We start from the raw sequence: 26,439 nt of genomic DNA on the forward strand, positions 1-26,439 counted from the left end.
GCGGGCCATCTGGACAGGCAGCCTCTCTGCACAGATCTTCCTCTCAGCGCCGGGCTCTGCTGACACCCTATTTCTTGTGAATGTGGGGAGAGGGGGAGGCACCACATGCAGGCCAAGAATATTAAAGTAAGAAAACACAGTTCAGCTCCGGAGCACAACCCCATATCTGCGTGACCGTGAGCCTCACTGGAAAATGGGGGCTCTCTGGGATCCCACAAACATATCCCAAAGGGCTCCATTTCCAGGGCTGGAACAGACAGTACTGACCCTAGGAACTTCGGTTCCTCTGCCTGTACCAGGCAGGGAGAGGGTGCGGGGTTCACTGGCCCGCGGAGGGTAGTCCTTCTGGGCCTCCGGCTGGAGCGTCCTGGAGCCGCACGGCCTGCAGAGGAGAGGCCGCAAGGGCAACGCCCAGAGGGCTGCAGCCGGGTGAGCAGGGACAGGCCGCTGGCTTCCGCGCCCTCCCAGATTTCCACCCAGATCTGAGCCCAAAGGAGGAGGACTCGAGGTCCCCCTCTCCATTTGGGGGTCACTGCCACTGGAGACGGCGGCCCCAGGGGATGCGCTTCCGCCGCAGTCTCGAGCGGAAGCCCCCACCCGGCCGGAGCCTGCTCCACACCCCAAACCTGGCCCAAGACCATGTGGGGCGTCAAGGCTTCGGTTCCTGACCAGGCCCTCACTGACCCCATCCAGTGGGCGGAGGGGGCGGAGAGCCTAGGGGGTCGGGAGCAGGCCCAGGCCCTGGGGGCGGGTTTACAGGGCAGTGGGGCGGAGCCATGGGCAGCCTGGGGGCGGGGAGGGGAGGAGCCAGGGAGCCAGGGGCGGGGCCTGGCCTGGAGGGGCGGAGCGGGTCGAGTCAGGCCTGGGGGCGGAGCTAGGCCGAGGGGTGCGTCCAGACAGGCCTGGAGCCCGGCTGGACGAAGTGCCGCGGGACTGCGGGGCGGAATATGTCGGTGAACAGTCCGAGCGAGGCCTGGAGACAAAGCTGCAGGGCCGAAGGAGGAGTCTTGGAGGCCCGTGGGCTACCGCGGGCCGGGGGCGGGGCCAGCACGGCGAAGGCGGGGCCGTGGGCGGGGGCGGGGCCAGGGCGGCAAGGAACCGACCGGCCCGGGGGCGTGGCCAGCGCTGTGCACGGGGTAGGCCAGCGAGGAAGAGGATTAGCCCGGGGCGGGGCGGACCGGCCTGCGCGGGCCGGGGCGGGGCCAGCGCGGAGGGGCGGACCCGGAGGCGCGGCGCGGGTGACGCGCAGGCCCCGCCCCGCCCCGGCCCGCCCGCCCCGAGCGCTCCGGCCGAGGCCGCCCGGTTCTCCGCGTTGCCCGCTCGTTCCATTGAGAAAAGCCGAGCGGCGGCGGCGGCGGCGGCGTCTGCGCGGGAGCCGAGGAGCCGGCAGCAGCCCGCCGCCCGCCGCCCCCGGCGGTCCGCGCGCCCGCAGCGCAGGGCCGAGCCTCTGGCCTCCGCAGCGGCGCCGGGCCGGGCACGGCGGGCTGGGGGCGCGGGCCGGGGCGGCCGCGGAGCCCGGGGGCTGGGGGCATGAACCGCCCCGCGGCCCCGCCGCGCCCCCGCCGCCCGCCGCCGCCCGCCAGGGGCTAGAGGCGGCCGCCGGGAGGGCGCGCGGCGCCGGAGACATGTCCAGGAGGAAACAGAGCAACCCCCGGCAGATCAAGCGTGAGTCAAACTTTGCCCGCCCGCCCCGCGGCCCCGACCCCCGCGCCCGCCCCCGCGCCCGCCGCCTCTGCCCGCCACGCCGACGACCTTCACCCCGCGCCGCGCCCCCCGCGCTCTGTGCCAAGCGCGCCGTAATCTAATCTCCGCCGGCGGGCCGGGCCCCCGCGTCTCGGCTCCGGCACCAGGGGTCCGGCCCGGAGGGGGTGTCCACCCAGAGGGCCAGGAGCGGGGTGGCTGGGGGCGCGGCCACCTCGCGGCCTGCCCCTCCTCCGCATCCCCGAGATGGTGCGGCGATAAGGCGGCCCCGATCTGGGCTCAGATAAAGTTTAAAATATTCCATTCTGCAAGTCCCATCCTGATAAGATCGCTCTGTCGGGACGGGCTGAAATTGTGATCTTATCTCACGCAGTTGACTCTCCCAGGCTTCGTATCTAGAGGGAGACAGAGAGAGACCTGGGAGGGAGAGGGGGCACCCGGGGCCGCGTGGAAATGAACGGCCAAGTGGCGGGGACTGGCCGCGCCACCACCACTGGTACTGCCAGCAGAGCCGCGTGGATGGCAGCTGGGTGCAGCTACTGCAGCCCATGCTCTCCGCTCCAGCCACTCAGACTCCCCGGGCCCTGTCGCCGGGGTCTGGAACTGGAGCTTTCCCTGCCTGGAGACAGCGTCCTGGAGGTCCGACCCTCCTAGTGTCCCGGCTTAGACCACACGGCCAGCAGACAGTGCGCTCGAATGCCAAAGGAGCCGCTCCAAGTCAGGGAAGGGGCTCCTGGGGACTCAGCCCCGCGCCAGGGTCGCCTCTGCGCGTGTCCAAGTTTCTCGCCCATCCGGCCCTCGGGCCACTCCTGGGGGACCGGGCGGCTGCTGCGTCCTCACTGCTGATGCCCTGGCGATAAGAGGGCCCGGCACTCTCGGGGCCACTCAGCTTCGAGAGGAGGGAGAGAGAGAGCGCACAGGAAGCGCCACTCCCCACTCCTCGCCATTAAAAACTTTGCGCCTCCTCGGCCAGAGCGGGGGGAGGGGCTTTCTCCAGGGGTCGCGTCTCCCAGGCCAGACAGGCAGGTTGTTGGGGCCTCCCGGGAGGCGACAAGGAAGGCCGGCGCGCTGCCCAGCTCCAGGCACCCGGACACTGCCACTTCTGTCCACATGACCACTGCCACCAGGACCCTATGTGCATGTGCCTGGGGGAGCGTCTACTCCGAGTCCCCCAGAGTGGGAAGGCAAGCACGAATCCGGGTTCCCGTAACCCGACTCCCTCAGTGTGCAAGTGGGACCTGTTTTCCGAAAGTCACCTTCTATCAAGTCAACTCAAGTATTAAAACCACCCACAGGTCCCGATCTGCGCTGCTCTCCAGTTTCTTTTCCCCTCCTCCCCTGTGCGCCTCTGTTGGGTCTGTTCTCGTGTGTGCGTGTGTGTTGGTGTTTCAGCATGATGAGAAATGCAGATAGCACGGGCAGGGAGATCGCAGGTTGGGAACCGATCGCCAGTACCGATAAGGTCTCAAAGGGCGCAAGCGTCGGGGCACAGCTGGGTCGGCCGAGCCCTGTGCATTGGGGACAGGGACCACACCAGGGGCGCAGGGAGCCCAGGCTGCCCACTGTCAGCACCCCAGGACCAGGCCAGGAGAGGAGGCCGGGACAGAGAGGCGGGGCCGGCCACCCTCTTGTAGCCCCAGGCCTGGGGCGCCTCCTCCCCCTGGCAGATCTTGGCGCGTTAAGATGCCAGCGCTGATTGTCACCAAGCGGCGGCGCCCGCCCTCCCGCCCTGTGCCCGCGGCTGTGCGTACGGCCCTCGCAGTTGTGCGCCGGTCGTGCTGGCCTCACCTGCGACCAGGCCGCGGGTGTGGAGGGGAGGGGGCCCAGCGCTTCGGGCCGCCGCCCCCCGCGTCCCTGCCGAAGCCGAAGCCGAAGCCCGGGCGCAGCTGCCCGCGCCTCTGTGCGCCTTTTGTTCCGCGCGAAGATAGATGTGCCGCGCTGATAAGGCGCGCAACCGATGGCGGCGGCGATAGGCGCTTCCATTTATTAACTTCAAACGTGGGAGCGGGGAAGGGCGGGGCGGGAGCGCGGCCTTGGCCGGCCAGATGGCTGACACGATAGGCCGGGCCACACTGGCGGGGCGCGCGGGGCAGAACGCAGCTCGGGACCCCCGGCGCCCCCGGCCCGGCGAGCTTTCCTCCTGCGCGGGTCGATGTGAGCTCTGATAAGCGTCGGGGCTGGTCGGCCGGATGGCGATCGCCAAGAGCGATAAGAGGCCTTATCTGCGGCCACCAGGCCTGGCCGGGTTCGAGGCAACGACAGCGCGGGGGCGTCGCGGCCTGGGACCCCGCTGGGGCGGGGCCGGGGGCCGGCGTCCCTGCCCGGGTCCGTCTGGGCGAGTTTTCATCCCAAACACACTTAATTGCCAAGAAGTTGGTCCTCCCCCTGCGGGTGGTACAGTCCGTCAAAATGAAAGAAAACTGACTTTGCGCTGGCCAGGAGGGGGAGGGCTGGGGAGGCGGACTCCCCGCCCTGATTCCTACTTGATAGTGTGAGATAGCCAGAGGCAGTGGGGGTCACCTCCCGCAGGAGAGAGGGTGTTTTCCCCTGAATCATGGGTTGGTGTGCGTTCCTGGCAGATCTTAGGTGTAACCTGCTTGGAGTTTTCTTGAAAAAACAAATCAAGGTGGTTTCCATTGCCCAGGCTGAGTTTTGTGGGGAACCCGGTGTGCTGAGGTCTTTTGGAGCGGGTTCCCCAGATCAGGAGGGGAGGTCTGAGCAGACCTGCCTTGACTCACCCAGCAAGCCTTTATTGAGCACTTGCTGTATGCAAGCACTGGGTCATGGAGCTGCCTTGGGGAATCGGGGGAGGGGCGAGCACAGGAGGGGCGGGGCCAGAGCGGTGTGGGAAATAAGCACAGGGAGGGGGTGGTGAGCAGCTGGGGGGACCTCCAGCCAGGTCAGGAAGAGGCTGCCAATGGGTGGAGGCGCCTCCAGGGACAATGGGCTGGCCTCAGTTTCCAGCTTTGAAAGATGGGGACAGGAAGAAGCTCCCAGGTCAAGTGGGCAATGTGGAGGGCCCCGAAGCCCCTTTGCAGTGGGAGGCACTCAGGGACCATGGATCCCCGATGCCAACTGGAAACCAAGGCCAACGAGGTGAGGGGCTTCCAGAAGAAGCAGGGGACTTGTCTGGGCCCCACCTGTCCGGGCCCCAACAGCTACTCCATCTCAGAGGAAGGTGTTTTTCACACGTTCTCAGAGTTTGATTAAACAAATTATTGGTGGCCACAGGATGACTAATTCACTCCAAGCTTCAAAGCCACCCACCTGCTCTCCCAGCAGCCCCACGCCCACCGGTGGGGGTGGCAGTGCCTCCTGGCGAGGGCCAGCTCTGGGAGAGCCTGGGGTAGGCCCGGCGTGGAGTGAGGTGGTCCCTGCGAGGTTTTGTGAAAGAAAGAGGGATTCTCTGCAGAGGGCCATGCACCCAGTATAGGAGGCCCCTGGGAGTCCACCTGGCTCCCAGGAGCCACCTGCAGTGCCCACCACCTGCTGTGATAGCAGAGAAGCCAGGAAGGAGGGGCTTTGGCCACCCAGCTGCCCCTGACCCGATCCACTGTGGGTGGTTACTTTGCCTTCCACAGCCTCAGTTTCCTCTCTCTGGAGAACAGGTGTGATCAATGCCCAGCATCCAGGAGTCAGCAGGGATATAAGTCCTGTCCTTGGCCAACCTTGGCCCCCTTGTCAGTCCCAGGCACTGGTCACCATCCCTGAGGGAGCAGAGCTACGGTGTGCCAGGCGTGCTCCTCCTCAGAGCCCTGGGGGCCTGGGGCCGAACTACGGTGACCAAAGGGATGAAGAGCTCTGAGACTTGGAGGGACTTGCTCACAGCCCCCAGCCCCTGAACCTGGCCTTGAGCGGACTCTGATGGACGCTGGGCCCCAAGCTCTCACCCCGACATGGGGCTTCCCCCGGCTCTGGGTTGCTCTCGGTTGTCACCCATTCCTGGGCCTCAGGAAGACAGTCAGCTGTTCATTCATTCGACAGGGATGATAATTATCCACCGTTGCTAATATAGGCTTCCTCTGTGCCAGGCCGCACAGTAGCATAAAGCAGGTCCTGTTCTTGTGGCCATTTATATCTGGGGTAGCAAGCACAGAGCAGTGACATTCTCACCCAGGGAAGTGGCAGAGCCAGAGCTGGAGGGCAGGTGGCCCTCGCTCTGAGCTGGTGTGTCCGTGAGCACTGTGCTGCTTTCCCGCATCCTCCTGTCTCTGTCTGCCTCTGGGCTTCTCCGAGCCTCAGTCTCCATGCCTGTGAAATGGGCTCCTGGGAGCAGAGGTGCTCGGGTCTTCCCCCAGCCCTGCCCTTGCCCACTCTCCCATGGCCTCCTTCCTAAGACCTTCCTGCACAGAGATGATCCCTGGGGAGGCTCACCCACCCCGGGGCCTGAGCCCCAACCTGGTACCACTGCCCAGCCAGCCCCTCCTCAGAGGTCACCAGGAGCCCAGCATGGCACCAGTACTGCCAGCGATTTAAATGGGTCAGTTGGGGAAGAAAGGAGGAGGGAATGTGATGCCATTAATTGTACCCCTTATCTCCTGTTTCTATGCCAACCAGACGTTCCTGGGGCTTGACGGGCTCGTGAATAATACTCCAGGCGGCCTATCTGCCATCGACAGGCCTCCTCCTGGAGGCAGCTGTGGCCTCACCGATTGGTATCGCCAACCCCAGAGACCCAGGCCAGGGCCACGTTGTACACCTGACTGCGCTCCTGCCCACCCAGCCACCATCCCTGGGCCTTCCTGGAGCTGCCCTATGGTCCCTGTCCCCATTTCACAGAGGGGGAAACTGAGGCCACAGCCACATGTCCGCTCTCTGGACTACGTCCACTGCTCCCTCTCAGGCAGGAGTGGCCTGGGGCAGAGGGGTGCCGGATGTGGGGCAGCAACACCTGCCGAGGGCTGGCTCCACGCCTCCTGGCCTCCCTGGGCCTCAGCACCCTCCACTGTGGCAGGAGGCAGGCAACCCCATGGGTGAGGGCTCAGCCCCCTTCAAGCTGCCCTGCATGTTCCTGTGAGAAAGGAGAGCCTTGCTCATGGGGGCAGCTCCCTGGCTTGTTTCAGCCCCCCGAGTGCCCAATCCCTCAGCTCGGTCTCCCCCCGAGCCTCCGCTGGCAGGCTCCCACCTCCCCACCTGCCCTCCTGCAGGGACCTGTCGGTCTGCCGTCACTCACTCCCCGGGGCCAGGATCTGCATCTGTCCTGTCCGCACACAGTGGGCCTTCCGGAAGTGTCTGTCAGATAGATGACCTATCTGCACGGCGTGAAGTGAACGTGGGCTCAGATCCCGTCTCTGCCGTTTCCTGGCCGCGGGACTATGGGCCAGGCCCATCCACATGAGCCTCAGTTTCCCCATCTGCAAAATGGGGATAATGACATTGCCAGCCCCTGAGCACAACGGTGAGGATCAAAGGGAAATACAGGTCACCTAAGAGAGCTGCCACCAACCCCGTCTTCCTCCTTCTCCGTGTCTTCGTGGTCGGTCAGTCAGGTCAGATCTGTGGTGTCTAGTTTATCAGAGATGGAGTAATCCCTTTCCCAAACTCTCTCAGAGCGTGACATGCAGGGCCTGCCTGGGAAGGGCCCCCACACCCTGTGGCTGCAGAGCTCACTGTGCCAGCCCCTGGTCGTGGGGCCCCTGCTTCCTGGCCAGCCATTCCCTCCTGCTCATTCCCACTGTGATTTGCCAAGCAGGTACCCCAGGCTGTGCAACCTTGACACAAAGCTTGCCCTCTCTGGACTGGGGGTCCTCTTTGTCAGGGGAGAGGAAAAGAAGGGACTGCGCTAGGGCGTTGTCAGTGATATTCCTCTGACCCCGCCCCCTCATCACCTCCCCACCTGAGCTCTGGGTGGGTCTGGACCAAGCCACCCTAGAGCTGAGGGGCTGTGGCGTCAGGCAGCCAAGTGAGAGGACCCAGGGTTTCCTGCATCCCTGTACCCATTTCACAGAGGAGGAGCTGGAGGCCTGGAAAGGAAGGGGGCTTGCCACGGGTCCCCAGCCAGCAGTTGGCAGGGCCGGGACTGTCTCAGGGCCGGGAGGGCAGTGGGCCTGTCTCAGCCTGGGAGACCAGGTCCAGGAGGAGTGGGGGTCTCCGCGGGGAGGCACACTTGGTGGCTCCTGGCAGGGCCAGGGCAGTGTGGCATTCCCTCTCTGCCTCAGTTTGCCATCAGTTCAGTGGGCGTATCCCAGTGCCACGCCCTGGTTTTCAAATGAAGACGTGAAGTCACAGGAGTCCTGCCCAGGGCAAGGAGGAAAAGAGGGGGACGGTCTGGCTCTGAGGAGGCTGGGCTCTCACCCTCTCCGCCCTCACCCCACCTTCTCATCTCAGCGCATGGGCCTGACTTAGAAAGCCCAGGGCGAGGCCTGTGGGTCCGGCTCCAGCCCACGGCTCCCGGCCGAGTGGCCTCGAGAGAGTCTCCTCCACGCCGGCCCTGCTGTTGTCATCGCAGAGCGGGCGCTCGGCGCTCAGCAGGCTGGGGGACGGAATGAACAGCAGCGTCTAGGGCACACCTGGGTCCCAGGTTGGGATGGGGGCCTGGGCTGTTTGTTGCTGGGTGACAATTTGCTCCCGCCACCCTAGCTGTTCCTGGGGCCACTGGGCAGACTGAGGACAGAGACCTTTCCTTCTGAGACCCGGGATTCCGCCCTCCCCCTGTCCCATACCGCGAGGAGCGTCGGCTTTGCGCTCAGGCCTGGGCCACCCCCGCGGGCCAGCCCTCACTTCCAGGCCAGGAGGCTGCTGCAGTGGGGGCCACCACGTGGCCTCGAGTCCTGGCCTGGCTGTGACCCTGTGGGCAAGTGGCTTCTCCTGTGCCTCTGTTTCCACTTTTGAAGCAGGAGTTTAATAAGAGCTCCTCCCTCCTGGGGCCTTTATGTGGGTCCCTGGGATCCCAGATGCGCACTCCGTGGGAGCTCTGGTCGCATCACTGATATTTTGCCAGAAGCCCTGAGGTCCAGACCCTTCACACAGAGTCCCGTCTCCAGCCTTGCTCTCCTTCCGGGGTTAGTTTTTGAAGCAGGAGGGCCTGGTGGGTAGGTGCCCTGGCTACACCACGCCCTGGGCCGGGCCACCCCGCACTGGAACCCCGTCAGCCCTCATCCGAGGGTCTTGGCAGCTCCCTGATCATCAGCATGATGATGGACCCACGTTACAGGTGGGGAAACTGAGGCCCTGGGAGATGGTGTGGTGCTTGAGGCCTTGAGACACAGGAGCGGGTCTGTGGGCCCCAGGGGTGGGTAGAGGTTTCTCTGGGCACTGCCCACTCAGGCCCCAGGCCACCTGCCCTGCTGTCCTGCCCCCCCTCCTGCTTCTCCCTCCTCCGCAGCCCCTTGTCTGGGAGAAGGCAGTGGCCCCACTGGGGCAGGAATGTGGCAGCTGACCTTGGGCTGGAGCCAGAGCCGGGTTAGGCAGATAAGCAGGCCCCTCCCTTCGGCCTCCCCTGGGCCTGCCAACAGGCTGGGGACTCTCAGAGCCTTGGTTTCCCTGCCTGTGACAGGTGATGGGTGCTGGTGCCGCAGGCTGGCATCCCCTCCTGCGATTATCTAGATGCCCGCTGAAGTTGGGTTCTCAACCCATTTTGCCTCCAAAGAAATGGAGGGTCAGAGAGGATGGGTGGCTGCATCAGGGTCACACACCACATGAGTGTTGTGGAAACGGGATCAATGGAGTGGTCTGCGTAAGTCCTGCCCCAGCTCCTAGGCTGCATCCCTGTGTCCCAGGTGCCCCCAGAACTGACAGGCATGCTGCTTCCTGGGAAGGAGGGGATGGCCACAGTGGGGACTCTGAATGCGGGTGCCTCCGGGAGCTTCCCTGTGGGCAGCCACTGCGGAGGACAGGCTAGAGTCCCAGGTCGAGTCTCTGAGTCTGTGGGTGTACAGAAGTTACCTTGCCTTCCTGAGCCTCTGACTCCACCTCTGCAGGATGGGGAGTCATGGGGACACTGGGCTGGGCTCTGAGGGTGCCTGGGCCTCAGTTTCCCCTACAAAGAGGAACAGTGATGCCGACCTCGCAGGGCAGTGAGCCTGATATGAGGTGGGTACAGCCTGGACCAGAGCTGTGTTGTTTGACGAAATTAAAAGAAAGAGGCCAGGGGCCCCTCTCCCCTCCCAGTCTCCCTGGGGCTGCTTCCTGCCGGCTCCTGTTGGTGTCTGCCCTGAAGCCCTCCAGCTCTCCAGTCTGCCCTGGGCGCTTGTCACAGCCTCCTGCCTCAGTTACCCTTCCTCCATCCAGCCTCCACCCCACAGGTGAGACTCAGGGAGTAGGAGTGGAAGGGGCCCCAGGGTCAGGGGGTCTCGGCTCCTTCCTGGATGGTGAGGGCGGAAGAGGGCCTCCACTAAGGCCTCGTGGGCGATGGCGGGTCCATGCTGTCGCTGCTGGGTTCTCAGCCCCCAGCGAGGGCTCAGGGGGCCTGGGGCTGCCCCGCAGCTGCTCTTTGGGCTGCTCTGGCATCAGCGCTCGGCCCTCGCGACAGGAGAGAAAGCCGCGCTCAGAGCCTGGGCAACCACAGGGCGTCGCCTGGCTTCCCCCATCCGACCCCAGCTCATCCCACAGTCAACCCCGGGCTCGCCGGGCACTGGTCCCCATGGCCAGCACAAGCAGCAGTGCTGAGTCCAGCTGGGCCCAGGACTTACAGATGTGAGCTCTCATCCTCCCCCGGTGAGGAGCCCAGTGCACAGAGGGGAAACTGAGGCTCAGGGGCACACCAGGACTGCACTGGAGCTACCCCCCTGGGAGGGAGAAAGAGGGAGGCCACAGTGGTGGTGTCCATGGGTGGCACTCCCTCAGCCCCCTGCCAGGCCCAGCGACGCCCATGTTCAAGTTCTGGAAACTGAGGCCTTCCTGTGGTCCCAGGCAGCATCCAGCTCTTCTCTCTGGCCGTTCCTCACTGGCCGCGTGACCTTGGGCGAGTCCTTTCCCTGCTCTGGGCTGAGGTCGCTGCTGCCCAGCCTTCCAGCTGCAGGAGAGAGACCAGCGCCGCCCCTGAACCGGCACATGGCAGCCAGGCCTGCCCGCAGCGCTTCCTGGTCAAACGGGGCTTCTGGCAGCAAGCAGCCCTCGGGGGAGACCCTTGTTCACACCTCAGTGGCCCCTCTTCCAGTGGGAATGAGTGGCTTTGGGGGCCCCTTCCTCTGAAAGGACAGAGGTGTTCCATTCAGGGGCCCAGGGGCAGGTGGGAGGCCCTCGACATTTGAGGGGCGTACTGAGCATACCCCGGGCTCTCAGGCTGTCGAGGGTTTACCAGGATGTCCCACCCTGTCGTTTTTGTTACTGATACTTCCTGCTCTGGCGCTGGGGGCCTAGACAAGCCTTCCAGCCGGGGGACGGGGGCCCAGCCGGGGGACGGGGGCCCAGCAGGTCGCAAGGCAGGAGGGCAGGGCGCTTGCACCCAGCCCCACCTGCCATGCCCCCACACAAGTGACCCTTTTCACTTCTTTGGCCTGGCACAGCTTAGGAGGGCCTAGGACCACGCAGCCCCACTGGGACCCTGAGGTGGCCTCCTGCCTCAGTTTCCCCTCCTGTGCAGTATGCCCACACCCAGCTGCACCGAGACCAAACAAACATTTTCCCAGAGAACAGAGGGACCCCCTATGCTCACGGCAGTGGCCTTGATGGTCAGTGGGCGCCCTGGCCCTGCAGCCATCCCCTCTCCCGCCCAGCTTTGCCGGCCGAAGCCCTGTCCAGCCCGAACTGTCTCCCGGTCCAGCCTCTGGCGGGCACAGGTTTCAGCTCCGGTGATAACTCGGAAAGTTGAACTGGCCCCATTACCGCGCCGAGATGGTTGGCGAGATAGGGCCTTGATAATGGGAGAGATAGGGCGGCTCCGTGGCCAATAGCCCGGGCTCCCCGCCCATTAACATTCCCCACCAGCGATCGCTCTCGCTATCTCCTCTCTTTCCACTCCTCCCGCAGATAAGAATGGAAATTCTGACTTCATAGCTCACTGATTAAAGTGTCTGGATTTCTTGATAATACACAGATAAATTATGTTTTTGAAAAAGAAGGTAGGGCGGAGGGTGGGGGCCCTGGAGGGGAGCCCTTGGCCAGCTCTGGGCCTCTCCCGCCCCTAGGCCGGCCGTGACCCTCCTGGGCCTCTGGACATAGGAGCGTCAGGCTAGGGAGGGGCCACTGCAGCAGGAGGATCCTGCGGGAGGGCCGGGCAGCCTGGAGGGGCACCCTCCCTGGGGACGGGAGCCTCAGCAGCCCCTGCCGGAGCTGGGGGTCTGTGCCTGGCTGCCTGGGCTGACTCTGGGGACGCGTCTCCGTACCTCAGTTTCCTCACCTGTCAGAGGGACCCAGGCTTGTGGAGTGTGGGTCTCTGCCATCCCCCCAGCACTAGAACAAGGCCTCACTATGCAGTCAGGGCCCACGAATGTCGGGGCACCAGGCAGAACCCCGTTGGCCACAGGGAAGGGGGCTCCCACTGGCTCCCGCCCCGGCCGAGCCACCCAGCCGCCGGCGGCCCGGCTGCCGTGGGTGACAGCTGGCACCCAGATGGGACTGTGGTGCGTCTCCACGCCTGTCTGGATAAAGCAGCTCCTTCAGCTGATCCAAGATGCGCGCTGATGGCGCGATGAGCCGCGATTAGGGCCGCGCTAATCCTCCCGCAGAGGGACAGGTGCGACAGCCATGGCTGGTGCTGCAGGAGGAGCACCCAAAGCCACGGCACCCACGACATCCCCACCAGGGCAGTGGCTGGACCGAGCTCTATGGTGCCCGCAGAAAGCCCTCCAGGGGGCTGCCCGGGGCTCCCGGCAGGCGCAGGACAGCTGGCCATTTCCCCCCTTTCTGCATTTACTTTTTAAGCAACTCTCGAGAAATGAGACTGTGCTCCCAGAGGCAGGAGGTCTGAGGGGGCGGTCAGCAGCGTTTCTGGGTGGCTCTGGGACTCCTCAGCTACAATCTAATGGTGGCCATTGTTAGGTAACAGTTCCCTTTATTGCGTGCTTGCTGTATGCCAGGCCTGAACTTGACCTGTAGTATCTGTGGAGTCCTCCCAGCAGCTCTGGGAGGGGCACCTCTGACCTCATTTCTCCTCAGAGGAGGACTCAAGGCTCAGAGAGGTTGAGTAACTCACCCAAGGTCACACAGCAGGAGAGGGAGCAGTAGAGACGGGTTCAGAGCCCTGGTCACGGTCTGGGTCTCCATCCTGGCTGGAGGTTCTGGGGCTATTAGCAGCCATGGGTCTCCACCTGCCCTAAGGGGACTGTCCCCTCTGTTTCAGGGAGAAAAGCCCAGGCACAGAGAGGGTGGGCAACTGCTCAGGGCCACACAGCCCTGTCCAAGAACACTGGACGAGGGTGACTCTCCTGCTTATCTCTGGGGGTCGTTTCATCTGCCCTCAGAAAACAGGCTTCTGTGGTGATGAAGCTGGCTTCTTTCCGTCTTTGGGTCCTTCTTTGTTTCAGTATTCTGAAGAAAGTCAGCTACTGCCAGTAAAAGGGGTGCGTGTTTTGGGGAGAGGGACAAGTGGAGGGGTGATCAGGGTTCGAATCCTGCCCCCGGGTGGGTGGCCTGGGTAAGTGACTTAGCGTCCCGGGGCCTCATTTCCTCCCCGTACAGTGGGCGTAGCAGCAGTTCTGGCCGCCTCGACTTTGAGGAACGAGATGGCAGAGGAATGGGGAGAGCATCCAGGGCTGCATGCGGCTGCGTCCATGTTCTCGAGGGGGCTGCAAGGGCGAGGGTCCTGGGGCCACCTCCGACGCCCTCCCTGCTGCACACCCTCTGTGAAACCCACCAGCATTCTTCCTGGACAGTTTTGGGCAAACGGCTCCAGTTTGCAGAGGCCCAGGGCCCCGTCCTGTCACACCATGACCAGGCTGCTTCTGGAGCATTTGTCCTGTGGCCCTGGGAGTCCACTCTTGGAGGACCCTTTGTTTTCACCAGGACCAGAGTGAACACAGGATTGTGGGGTCCAGCCACCCCCATCGCTGTGGCTCACAGGCACGTCCCTGTTCTGAGCCTCAGTTTCCACATCTGCTAAATGGGGCTAAAGACACTAAGACCCGCCCTGCAGGCCCTGGGCTGGGACTCAGTGGCCCCCAGACCATCTCCGCTGAGGTCTCCCTGCCTGGTCAGCACCTGTGCCTCCCTGCCATGCCCTCGGGGCTCACAGGGCTGTTGAGGGAGGAGCTCAGCCTCCAGAGCACCAACCAGAGAGGCCCGGGTTCAGATGTCAGCCCCACCGCTGCCCTGTCCAAGAAGCAGGTGTCGGCCCCCTCAGGGTGCTTTCCTGGAGCTGATGAGATGGAGCCAGGTGCCCTGCTGCTGCTGCCGTCCCCGTGGTGACAACAGCCCTTGGGACCCCCACCCCTCCAGCTGGCGGCCAGGGCGCTGACTGTGTTGGACAGGGCTGCCCCAGAGAGGGAGGCCCCAGCCCTCAGTTCTCGGCGGGGGTGGGCTGCACCTCCCTCCTACGAGAAAGAGAGAGAAAAGGGACTGATGGAGAGGGCGATAGGCTGTGTGGTGCGGGAGTCCTATCGCCTCATCCATCTGCCGCGGCTCTGAGCGCTCTGTTGTTTCCCCTTATCTCACCCACCAAAATGCCAGGAACAAAAGCGCGCACACCCACAACACTCACACATCACCCGCGAGCCCACCGCCCAGCAACTGGGAGCCGCCAGAAAACGGTGCCACTGGATCTAAGACGAAAGCCAGGGGGTTCGAGTTCTCGTAAAATCATCGTCATCATTATTTTGCACAGGAAACCGAAAAATGGCCCTCCGTGAGAAGAGGCAGCTAAAATTAAGAAGTTGCCCCTGATGCCCCTCCCTGGGGGGCAGGACCCAGCCTTGGGGCGAGGTCCCAGCTGTGCTTCTGCTGCGACCTGGTTGTGTGGCCTTGGGCCAGTGTCTTTCCGTCTCTGAGTCATTTGTAACTGGTGTGGGGTCCGGGATGAGGGTTTAATGGAGCCTTCGAGCAAAAGGGAGAGCCCACACGATCACCAAAGTCCTTCCCTGTGGCATGTGGCCCTTTGTGTCTTGGGGGTAAGGCAGGTCCCCCAGAGCGCAGCACCCCAGAACCTACCCCCTCAGAGCCTGGTCTTCGCCCAGAGCCCAGGCCACCCAGCCTGGCACTCCAGAGTTTGACACCCCCACAGCTCAGATGCCCCAGCCTGGGCCCCCAGAGTCAGGCACCCCCAGAGCTCACACACCCCAGCCTGTCCCTCACAGCCCAGGCCCCCCAGCCTGGCCCCCAGAGTCTGGCACCCCTACAGCCCGGCCCCGAGAGTCTGGCACCCCCAGAGCCCAGGTCCCCCAGCCTGGTCCCCAGAGTCTGGCACCCCTACAGCCCAGGCCCCGCCCCCAAAGTCAGGGAACCAGGGTCCTAACCTGTGTGCCAACAGCCAATAGGAACAGGCTATGCAAATGAGCAGGAGCGAGGCCCGGGGATTGGTTGAGTTCCGCGTACGGGGCGGGCCTCCTCGGGGCGGGGCCTCTTCCAGAGAAAGCCCTTAATTTGGGGGGACAGTGTCCCGTCCCGGACTTTGCCCCGCTGGTGGAAATCCCCCTGGCCTTGGAAGGGCCAGCCTTTCTGGGGCCTTGCTACTTGGGCCACCCATTTGCCTGGGCACAGGAGGCTGGGCAGGCTGGCCTTTGGATGACCTCCTGCTGAGCCTCCCAGACCCCCACGGCCTGAACTGGGGGCCCAGGACTTGGGCGTTCCTGAGATTAGCAACGCCAACCCTCGCTCCCAGATGGGAACGCTGAGTTCAAAAGTGGAGCAGGGACGGCTCAAGGCCAGCCAGCTCCCCCACCACTCCCCATGTCTGGGGCACCTCCAGCCTGGTGCATGCTGTCCCCCACTTTTGCCGCCCCCCCCCCCCCCGCGCTGTGATTTTTACCCAGAATCTCGCTCTGCCAGGCTCGCTGTGGCCCCATCTTAATGAATGACAGTGCCAACCCATTCGCCAAACCTGCTTCCCCATCTGTAGAATGGGAGGGTCTGGTCTGTCTGCCTCCCAGGGCGGTTTCCATGCCCTCTGCTAGCCACATCCTCTCCCTGGGCCTCAGTTTCCCCATCCACACAACGACGGCTGAGACAGGAGTTTCTCTGGGGGCTCCCTGCTCTGTCTGTGACTGTGATGTATTCTAAATCTTGGAGTCTTCCAGATTTCCTGTTATCAGAAATTCACATGACGAGAGACCATGTCTCTGGGAAGCGTTCAGGCAACTTGGGGGGATTCTCATTGTCTTCGAATTCACTTTGCACCCCACGAGATGTCTTGTCAGCAAGATGGGGCCCAGGTAGGTCCAGCCAGCCAAGAGCCCGGCCAGAGGCCCCCAGGGTCCCACAGCACCTACAGGGCTTTGTGACCTGAAAACCAGCCACAGGTGTGGGCATTTTTCAGAAAAGCATCAGTGGAGATTAGCATAGGGGCTCGGAGGAAAGGGGCTCAGGCTGAGGTCCCAGGGACCAGAGCCAGACTGCCCCACCTCTCTGGGCCTCAGTCCCCAGCCCCCATCAGATGGGGCGGTGCCTCCCGGGGGTGGGAGTTGGTCCAGGAGGGTGGAAGGACAGCCCCCAGCAGCCTCACCTGGGAGGAGCCCCTAACACCTGCCGGGAAATCCCTCCACGAGAGGCCCCCCGTCAACTGGGGCAGCTCTGTTTCCCGCAGGACAGGGCGGTTATCCAGTAGGTGCTCTGTAAATGCTCCCTGGACTGATTTCTAGCCCCCACCTCCCACCCTGGGCCCTGTCCCAGGAGAGCAGAGCAAAGCAGAAGAAAAAGCCAGCACCTCTGAGCGAGCACTCTGGTGGACGGTGCCTGGGAATGGACGGACAGGCTGACCCCTGGACGTCCTTTCGTGTTCACATCTCCATTCTCCAAACTTGTACTGAGTCCCTGCTGTGTGTGGGGCCGGGTCCCTGTCCTTGTGGGGCCCAGGCTGGTGGGGAGATGGGGAAGGAACACTAGAAATGAGTCCCTGATGATGGAGGGTCTTAAGTGCTGTGGTGGGGACCACGGAGGGACCCCCTGTAGCTGGGGACTGGTGGTCGTGGAAGGCGAGGTGGCCATGCTGAAGCAGAGACAGATGGTGGTGTGTGTGAGGAAGAGCATTCTGGGAAGAGGGAACAGCAGAGGCAAAAGTTCTGAACAGGGAATGAGATAGGCGGGAGGAGAAATGTGAGCCCCCCGCCATGCGAGCATCGACCAGCACAGTCAGGGCCCAGGTCAAACGCCAGCACCGCCTCAGCTTGCCGCCTAGCCCCCACTCCAGGACAGACACTCCCTTCCTGTGTGCCCTCACCAGCCACGTGGCGGGTGTGCCCGGGGGTCCCCTTCTAAAGTAACAGAGGGTGGGTGGGCCCAGGGTGTGGAGTAGGGACACAGGAGTTGGTGGCTCCCCGCTCCTCCTCCTGACCAGACTTTTCCTCTGCACCGCCTCTGCCCTAGCCGGATGGGCTCCGGGAATTCAGGCTCATCCTTCGTTCTCAGGCCACGTGTTGCCCCGCCCCCTTCCCCACTCAAGCCAGCAGCCAGAGGGCTTGGCTCAAAGCTGTCCAGACCCAGAGTTGACTGTCATTGCCATGGCTTTCTTTCACCCTAGAGGGCTCAAGGCCACAGGTCACGGAGTCACACGGCCTGGGTGCAAATCCCAGCGCCCGCACTCGCTGGGTCCCCTCGGGCCTCCGTTTCCTCCTCTGTACGATGGGGACAGGCCCTGCAAGGGGGTGAGGCTGCATGGGGCTGTGTGGAACGTGCTTTGCACAGACCCGGCAGTCACCCCGAGCTCACTGGATGTTCCTGAGACAGGAGAGGGCCTCCAGACGCAGGGGAGCCCTGGGTTCTCCATGCAGATGGGGAGGGCCGAGGTGTGGCCAGCCGCGGGGTTTGCCCAGGACTGTTTGCAGGACAGGTCAGCTCCTCTGGCCTTCCTCCTGGACTTGCCACGGCCTGCCAGCATCCCCTGCCCCTGTCCGCGGACACAGGACCGGACCCCGTAAGCCCAGCCTCAGTCTCCACACCCGGCAAACGCCCGAGGCAGCAGGGCGGGGAAGGCCATGTCACTAGGGAGGGCTGTGCACTGGCTAGGGAGGCGTGTCTCTGAGTCCCCAAGGAAAAGAATGGTAAAACATACATCGCATAAGATTAACCATTTCTGGTGGATAGCTCAGTGGCGTTAAGTACCTTCATGAGGTTGTGCAGCCATCACCACCATCCCTCTCCAGACATTTTCCAACAGAGATACCATCCCATTGAGCACTAGCCCCCCACCCCCAGCCCCTGGCAGCCTCCGTTCTACTCTCTGTGAATTCCAGGCTGATGCTTTACCTCCCAGTTTTCAGTTCAGGATGGCAAGGGGCCTGCCCAGCAGGATTTGAGCCTGGTGTCCACCTCCAGCTTCCTGGACGTTGTGCCTCTGGGCCCCCTGGGGATGAAGAGCCCGCTCGGCCAGGAGGCCTTGCAGAGCCGCCGACTCCCCGTGGGTCCAGGAAGCCCCTCCACCCTCTGGGTGCCTCAGTTTCTCCATCTGTGCAGTGGGAGCAGAGTAATTTGCTGCTCGGGACCCGACCACACCCAACAGGCAAACAGGCCAGCCCTTCCTCCCTGCACGGCGTCCCGGGCGCCCGAGTAGCAGCCCGGGTAGTGGCCACAGTCTGGACACTAGAGTCTCCAACTGGGGATGCATCCCGCTCCTCACCCGCAGGGTGTCGGGCCCGCCTGGTGGAGGAGGTGATAACCGGCCCCTCCAGACCACGGCACCATGGTGTGAGCAAAATCCTGGACCAGAGCGGCCTGCAGTTCCCGCCTCCTGGGGCCGCGGCTCCTCGGGAAAGGGGGGCAATGAGAGCACCCCTCTCGCGGGCCGTAGCACAGGAGCCGGTGCGGCAGTGCCCGCCAGCCGGGTCCTCCGATGGGCCTGGGCAGGCCTGTCCTTCGAGCACCCGGTGTGCAGGCCCTGAGGGCAGCAGCCCAGGAGCTGAGAGAGGAGGAGCCTGGAGCCAAGGAGGGCTCGGTGCTGGGCCGGCCCCCTGGGGATCTCCCACCCCACCCATCCGGTGGCAGGTCCCTGTCACCCTGGAGTCCCGTCCCCTTCCAGGAAGCAGTCTGCCTGCCTCCGGCTGATGTCCAGCCGTGGCAACGGCTCCATTAGCCGCGTCCCCGCTGCCATCTATCAGCCCTTATCACCCATCTGGAGAGAGAATCGCTTGGAGCCCGCGGCGCCCCGTTTTCTCGGACACGATTCCCCGTCTCCTCCCCCGCTTGTGCTCACCGCTCTGTGCCCTGGCCTTGACCACCACCCTCACCCCACGCCGTGGCCACACGCCCTCCACCTCCCCACCAGCCACACTCGCGGGTCTTTGCCATTCAGCCCCAAGTGTGTTCTTGCCAACCCCCTGCAGCCCACAAGTGGCCTCGGCCCTCCCCTCCCGCCCAGGCCACGTGGGCTGCAGTACCCCCCCCCTCGCCCCCGCCCCCCCGGAGTCTTGGTAATCGGTTCTCCGGAGGGAAACAATCTCTTGTAATCTATCAGTGGCTATCGGGCCCATCGGAGGGCCGGGAGTGGCCAGGCCCAGAGATGGCGCCAACCCTGAGCGTTGATAAAGTTCGCGAGTTCGGCGGTGATGAATGTTGAGTAAGTGCAGGCAGCCCCGATAGGATGTGGACTTGGCAGGCCCGCAGCTCCGGCTGAAACCAATCTCTCCCCTATCAGCCGGGCCGGGCTTTCTCAGGCCCCTCTCTTTCTTCCCGCCTCCTCCGCCTCTGCTTTCTCTGGCCTCGCCCCGCCCGGCCCCTGCCCCTGGGGACAGGAGGGGGACCAGCCTACTGGCCCGAGAGAGGGGGCAGGCTTGGGGCAGGGGAAGATCCTGAATGAGGCCAAGGAGGTGGACCGCGCTGGGGGCTGCCTGGAGGCGGTGGCCGGCTGCAGGAGCCACACGCCGGGTTCCTGGCTGCGTCCAGTGTCTGCGTTCTGCTTAGCTTCCCACGGTGCCGAGGGTACAACCCTGGCTCGGCCGCGTCTGTGCTGTGGCCCCGCTGCCTCTCCACCCAGCCCGTCCTCAGCCAAGGCACCAGAACCCACCAGACTCTTTCCGGGTTTCCGGCCTTTGCACTGGCACTTCCCTCTGCCTGAGCATTCTTCCCTGTTCGCATTGCAGTTTAAACACTGCCTCCTCCGAGAAGCCCTCGCTGACCACCCCCACGCCCGCCTGCCCTCTCCATCCTGCATCTGTCCTAGCCCTCACAGTATCTGAGGTGTGCGTCCACCCCCAACCCAGAATGTTTGCCCCATCTGGACCACAGCTCTTTTCTGCCCACCCCTCAGCAGCTCTACAGGTCAGTGGGTCGACACCCCTTTGCCAGATGTGTAAACCAAGGCCTGGGCGGTTCCCTAGGCCCAGAGCCACGGAGCCCAGCACAGCCGTTTGAGCAGATGGCCCGAGGCTTTGAGGGGGCCAGGCGGGGCTGGTGTGGCTGCTCTCTGCCTCAGTTTCCTCCTCTGCACAGTGCAGCTGGTTTCCCCACAGGCTGGTGCTGATGAGCTGGCAGAGCTTCAGAAACTGTTGAGGGCTGTGCACACGGATCCTGGTGATCTGAGAGAGGAGGAGCCACAGCTCCTGAGGGGAGGGGCTCCAGGTGCCAGCCACTTCATACCCCTCTGACCCCCCACTGCAGCCAAGGAGGCAGGTGGACACCCCCACATGGCAGGGAGAGGCGCTCTGGCCTGGGCCCTGGCCTCTGGGGGACAGAGGTCACACAACGGCCAGGGAAGGAACAAGGAAGGCACTAGAAGGGCGGGGAGGGCTTCTCCAAGCCGCAGTCTGTCCGTGACACAGAGCCAGGAGCCAGGAAGGGAAACTGCAGTCCGGTGAGGGGAGGGCCGAGGCCTCGGGGCAGGGAGCCATGCAGACCCGGGACTGAGTACCCTACTCGAGCAGGCTTCCCCCATAAACAGGGACAGCGAGTGGGTGAGGACTCGGGGGAACTCGGGGCAGGGCTCAGGTGGAGCAGGAAGACGCCTCTGCTCTCCCAGCTGTGAGGCCTTGGGCAAGTTTTTTTACTGCTCTGTGCTTCAGTTTCCCCATCTGTAAAAGGGGGTGACACGAAGTCGGGGAGTCGTTAGGAGGATCAAAAGTCCTGTGTGGTTAAGCCTGTAGATCTGGGCCTGATGCGGAGGCCACTCCAAGTGCTCGCTGCTGCTACCGTGTTATTATTACTGTTGTTGTTTACGCCTGCCCAGGCAGGGGCCGGGCTAGGAGAGGCCCCGTGAGGCCTCGGGGGGCAATGTGTGCAGGGAATGTCGGCTCACTGTGGGCGCGGCCAGGGGGCCAGGCTGTTAAGCCCCCCAAGTTCCACCCGTCGGTTACGGGGCTGGCCACAGGAGGAAGTGGTGGTGGCTGGGACCGGGATATGGGTGCAGGACCCCCGGTGCCAGCGCCCTATCTCCCTGCATCTTGCCCCTCCCAGCCTGGAGCCCCTGCACCCGCACAGGCCTCAGAGACCCCGGGCGGGGCCAGCCAGCTTATCTTCTGCCAGTGGGAGCAGGTGGCATGCCTCTGGTCCTGGGTGCTGTGCCTGGTCACCCACCCCGACATGTAGTCTCCAGACCCTCTTTCATGGGGGCCCTCTGTGAGCCTGTTTCCCTCCCCTCGCGTGGTCACCAGTATTGAGCGCCTACTGTGCACCGGGGTTACAGGGGAGAGAGAGATGGGCTGGGCTGGGGTTTGGGGTTTGGCCCAGAGGAGGGTAGGCAAGGGTGGGGACACTGGGGGAATGTCCCGGGGAAGCTGCGTGCCGGGGGGATGGGTGTGGATGGTCTTCATGCAGTGAGCATGCCCTTAGAACCCACGCTGACGGCCCGAAGGCAGGCCTGGGGAAGCTGACCAAGGGGCGGGCGGCCACAGGGTGGGGTCTGTGGCATGAGGGTGCCTGAGGCCTGGGAGCTGGCCCTCCGTCTCCACAGCAACGCAGGTGGACAGCAGGGCGCTTGGTTACAGCGGCCCCTGGGCGTGATGGGGACACAGGGACAAGATACCCGCATGGGCCTGCCTGCTGGCCTCTCCCTGCCCCGCCCACCACCTCCCGCGGGCAGGGCTTATTGTGGGCCTGGCACCCAGGGCTCCCTCCACACCCTCGAGGGGAGGCCAGCCGCCCACCCGGCTTCTGTGAGGGCATCAGACCACGGCGTGGAAGAAGGGACCTGGAGGAGGGAGAGGGAGGCTGGGGAGTGGGAATGGGGCAAGGGCACGTGGACGCAGCGCATGGCTCTGGGGTCAGCAGGACACGCAAGAGCAGACAAGGAGGGTGACTGGTGCGGCGGAGGCTGAGGCTCTGACAGGTCCCAAGGGAGCTTTGGGAGAGGAGCCAATGAGGATTTGGTGCTGGGGTGAGTGTCTCCACGTGAGACTGGGCCACAGGGACCCTGGTTTTATTTGGGTTGCACGTGACCGTCCCACCCATCTTTCAATAAACTGGCCTTTAAAAGCTGAATGATGCTACAGGGATGAATCTTACTGTAGGTGAGTTATAGCTCAATGAAATATCTTTCATTTGCTGAAAGCTGAAGCGGCCACAGCAGCTCCTGCTCGCTGACATAGGCTGTGTTTCCAGAGGACACGGGGCCCCCACCCGCACGGCTCAGAGCGCTGCCAGGGCTCGCTTGATGCTCAGGCGTCTCCTCGCCTCAACAGCCTGGAGTGTGTTGTGATGGCGGCCGGCCACTCCAGCCTGGCTTCCTGGGGACAGTTGCATCCCTCTGCACTCCCCTGGCTTGGCCTGAGCGTGTGCGGGGCTGAGAGGCTGCACGCGTCAGGGTCCCGCTCACCGCAGCGGGGCAGATGAATTGACAGTCAAACGGCCGGAGGGGGTCTGACCACCCAAGGCAGGAAGACCAAGGCCTGGGAGGCAAAGGGTCTGGGACTCAGATGTCTGCTTCTCAGGAAGAGGAGTGGTGAGCTTCCTGTCGCAGGGTGTGTGCAAGCACCACCTGGCTGACCCCTGGTGGAGAAGTGGAGCATCAAGCCACTGCGCAGTCCTGCAGTTGGGGGAGGGAGGGAGCAGTGAGGGAGGCATGTGGGCCTAGGTCCTCCACACATGCAGAGGCTCGATGCTAACTCTCCCCTCCCAGGGGCAGGCTGCCTGCTCGAATAAGCCAAGATTATCTAGCCAACATCCTCTTTGTGGTCACCCTAGCTGTCAGCCAGGACCAATCCTGGCTTAATGAGAGCCGCTGGTGGGTCACAGTGAGGGCCTGTGGGGCCCCTCCCAGCCCGTGCCCCTCAAAGTCCCCAAGACCCCCTGGGCTCCTGCACGTCTCTAACAACACCCTGGTCCTCATGGCCATTGGTGCATCCTTGAACATGGGGTACAACCACTGGCCGTCACTATGGGGCACCTTCCTTGAAGCTGGCTGCGGTTTGGGGTCCTGTCCTCCCACTGGGCACTGGGGGGGCAGGTAGGCGACCAGCTTCCCCCGCCCATGGGTGAATTGCACAGACGACTCACAAATAAATGTGAGGCCCCAGAGGCGGCCTAGACTGAGGGGAAGGAGGCCTCGACCAGGCAGGGGGCAGCGTGTGGCTAGGAGGGCAGCAGAAGGGTTTGGGTGTCATCCTGGGGGTGAGGGTGGAGGAGCCGGGAGCCCAGGAGGGCGTGTTCTGAGGGGCCTGGACCCACGCTGGCTGTGGCTTAGGGAGAAGAGGACGGCTCAGGCCACATTTAGGGGGATGGGTGAGACGTGAGGTGGACCCACCGAGAGAACTGGAATTCTTGTGGGGTCCATGCTGGGTTTCTGGTGGGAAGTGGGCACAAGAGGACCTGCCTGGAAGGGGTCAGCGCCAGGGACCAGCCTGGCCAGGCACCCAGGAGGCTCTCCTCCGTGGGTGCCTGCGCTCCTCCAAGGGAACCCCAGGCCCTCTGCTGCTACGCCAGGACCCGTCCCTGTTCTAGATGTTAGCAGAGCTTTCTAGGAAGCCCTGATGAAATGAACCCCCTCCCCAGGGCTCTGGAACTTTCACGGGGGGCTGGAACCTGCCCCTGTACCCGCCCCCCGCCCCGGGCTCCTGTGCTGCCGGGAGCCCTGCTGTGCATGCCCCTGACCCCATCGGCCACACAAGCCCCGCCTCACCAGCCCTGGGACCATCTAGGGCCCTGGGCTCGGGTGTGGGACACCAAAGCCCCACATCTGGGCTCCCCCCACCCACCTCCCTCCTCAGCACCGCCCTCTTCTAACTCGCTTCTGTCCGGCCACCTCGCCTGGAGGTCAGCTCAGCCCCTTGTTACATTGTACACAAAGTGCGAGTCCCTGGGTGCCCGGGGCTGGGCGCTGTGCCTCAGTGTCCCTGTCCGTCAAACACTAGCCAGATCAGAGACCCTCCTGGCTGGGAGGGGGGCGTAAGAGCATCCTGTCCAGGGCACAGGGCAAGGGACGCTTCACCAGAGGTCACACTGCCCGCCGCCGAGAGGTCAGGCTCCTGAAGCACGGCCCCTGGGAGAGTGGGGCTGTCCCCACTGCCTCTCTGTCCCCGCTGTGGCCCGAGCTGCCCCGCTGCCCAGCGGTGGGAAAGTCTGAATCTGTTGCTATTTTCTCTCTGTTATCGGGGCCTTATCTGGCTGCTGTGCTACCCAGAGGCCAGGGTCTCTCTCCTGGCAACACCGTGACCCCACCCGCCCACCGACTGCCCAGGGCCAGTGGAACAGGAGGCCAGGCCTTCTGCCAGCCTGGGGGAGGTCTGTTCTTCTGCTTGCACTGCCCTCCCCTGGCCCCAGCCCCCCAGCCCTGTCCACCCCCACCCCACCCCCATGCCCAGAGGGCAGGTGTGGCACCTCCCAGGAGAGTTGAACAATAGCAACGGTTGTAATAATAAGGCAAGTCTGTGTTCAGAATCCACTGGCACGACCTTGCTGAACCCTGACCCCAGCCTAGAAATGAGGCTGCTGTCATCCCATTTTCCAAGAGGAAACTAGGCTCGTGGGGTGTGGCCTGCACCAAGCCCCACCTCCGTGTCATGTGATGCCTTCTGCCTGGAGTGCTTTCCCTGGCCCCAGTTGCAGGCAACCTCCTTCTGTCCCCTTAATATCTCCACGCACTTGTTGCCTCCTCCAGGAAGACTTCTCTGACTGGCATCTCCACCTCTCCTTCGTGGCAATAGCCGCCCTTGCCTTTTCCTTTCTTGGGGGTTATGTCTTGATTGCTGAAGGGTCTCCAGCACCTGGTGCAGGGTCCAGGGCTCGGTGGACCCAAAAAAGGTTTGATGAGAATGAAGAGCTGAGCTGGTGAACCCCTGAGTGAGTGAAGGAAGGAAGAGTGACTGAGATGAGGCCATTGGAGCCCCGGTCCGCCCACTGCAGGGTGCACCTCCCAGGGAAGGAGGGCCCGCCAACGGCCAGCCGGGCTGTGGTCAGAATCCGGCCCTGACACAGGAGGGGGTGCCTGGGAAGGTGCCTGCACCTCTGCTTCGTCCTCTGTAAGCTGAGCATAAAAAGGACCTTCCAGGGAAGCATAAGTGACCCATGTGATGGGCAGGCGCACGGTCGGCCGCAGGAAAAGACCCGCACGGCTGGTGGAGCCCTGGGTCTGGCTGGCAGCTTGCCTGACTTTGCCCTAGGTCTTTCACATAATGCTTCTGATGGCCTGGGGGGTGGCACGTGGCCTCCATCTGACAAGGTTCAATCTGCAGGGGCCAGCAGGGCTTCGCCCAGGGCCTCCGGACTCCCCATCCAGTGCTCCGAGCCACCGCATCTGCACCCCACTGGGGGGTTTCCGTGGGGGCCATGGTCTGGGGGACTTGTCACCCCCGCGGCCACCAGCTCCAGCTTTCTTCAAGGCGTCATTCGAAAGGCCCCCCAGCTGCCTCACCATCAAAGCCAGGAGGGGGCCAACCATTGCCGCGGCTTGGGGACGCAGAAGGGAGCTGGGATCACCCCGCTGCACAGAGCTTGTCTCCATAATTCAGTTTTAAAGCATGAAAAAGGGAGTTGATGAAATTCTGCTATCAGCGCCGAGCCAATATGCAAAATATCTCGGCCCCATCAAATAGCTATTATGTTCTCATTTCCACGGGCGTCCGGCTTAATGAGCTGGAGGCGGGCGGCGCGTGGGGCGTCTGCGCACCGCGATAACCGAGGGGCTTGGGCAGCGAGGGCTATGCCCAGAGCCGCCCCGGCGATGGCGACCACCATGGTCACCTGTGCACGCCCCTAGGCGGGTGTTCGCCCATGAGCAATGGGACCAGCGTCACCCCAGGCCGTCTGTGGGGCGAGGGCAGGGCTGCGGCCTGAGCCCGGGTCCAGGAGGGTGCATGCTGGGGGATGTTCCCGCCCCCCGCCTCCTCGCCAAGGGCTGCGGACACGTCCATTCACCTTGCTGGACCTCAGTTTACTCATCTGCGAGGTGGGCGTGACTTAGGCTCATGTCTGGGGGGTGTCAGGGGCTTGAAGGAGATTTGCCTGTCGTGACCGCTATTGGACCCTGCCTCTCCACCCACATCCCCCCGCTGTCCTTTCCCACCACCCCATGCACCCGGTCAGGCTGCCTGGGAGTGCCCCCCATGCATGCCTTCCCCGCCGCTCCTTCACCTCTGCGCTGCAGGCCAGCACAGGGCTTGTATACAGGCAATGCTTAATAATAGAGCATGCCCCCCCCCCGACACACACACACACCACCCCACTTCCCAGGCCCTGCTGGGCAGTGGGTGATGGTGACATGATGGTGACAGCTGATGTTTGGTGCCCAGCCAGGCCCTGGGCTGAGCTCCATGCAGGTGAGCATGCGAGGTGCAACCTATTGTGGTTTCC

At 63.7% G+C, this 26,439-nt stretch overlaps 1 protein-coding gene across 2 annotated transcripts in view; it reads left to right on the forward strand.

Moving 5' to 3' along the window:
* The first annotated feature begins 901 nt into the window (after positions 1–901).
* ZFPM1 (zinc finger protein, FOG family member 1) overlaps positions 902–26,439 on the forward strand; it is a 73,395-nt gene continuing 47,857 nt past the window's right edge. Inside the window, exon 1 of one of the 2 annotated variants that reach the window (XM_023637474.2) lies at positions 902–1,665. In XM_023637474.2, the coding sequence (XP_023493242.2) occupies positions 948–1,665 (718 nt within the window). In that variant the 5' untranslated portion in view covers positions 902–947. The remainder of the gene's footprint in view (positions 1,666–26,439) is intronic. The other variant, XM_023637476.2, reaches the window with a different exon arrangement.

This window comes from Equus caballus, chromosome 3 (genome assembly GCF_041296265.1).
Source record: "Equus caballus isolate H_3958 breed thoroughbred chromosome 3, TB-T2T, whole genome shotgun sequence".
Lineage (NCBI taxonomy): Eukaryota > Metazoa > Chordata > Mammalia > Perissodactyla > Equidae > Equus > Equus caballus.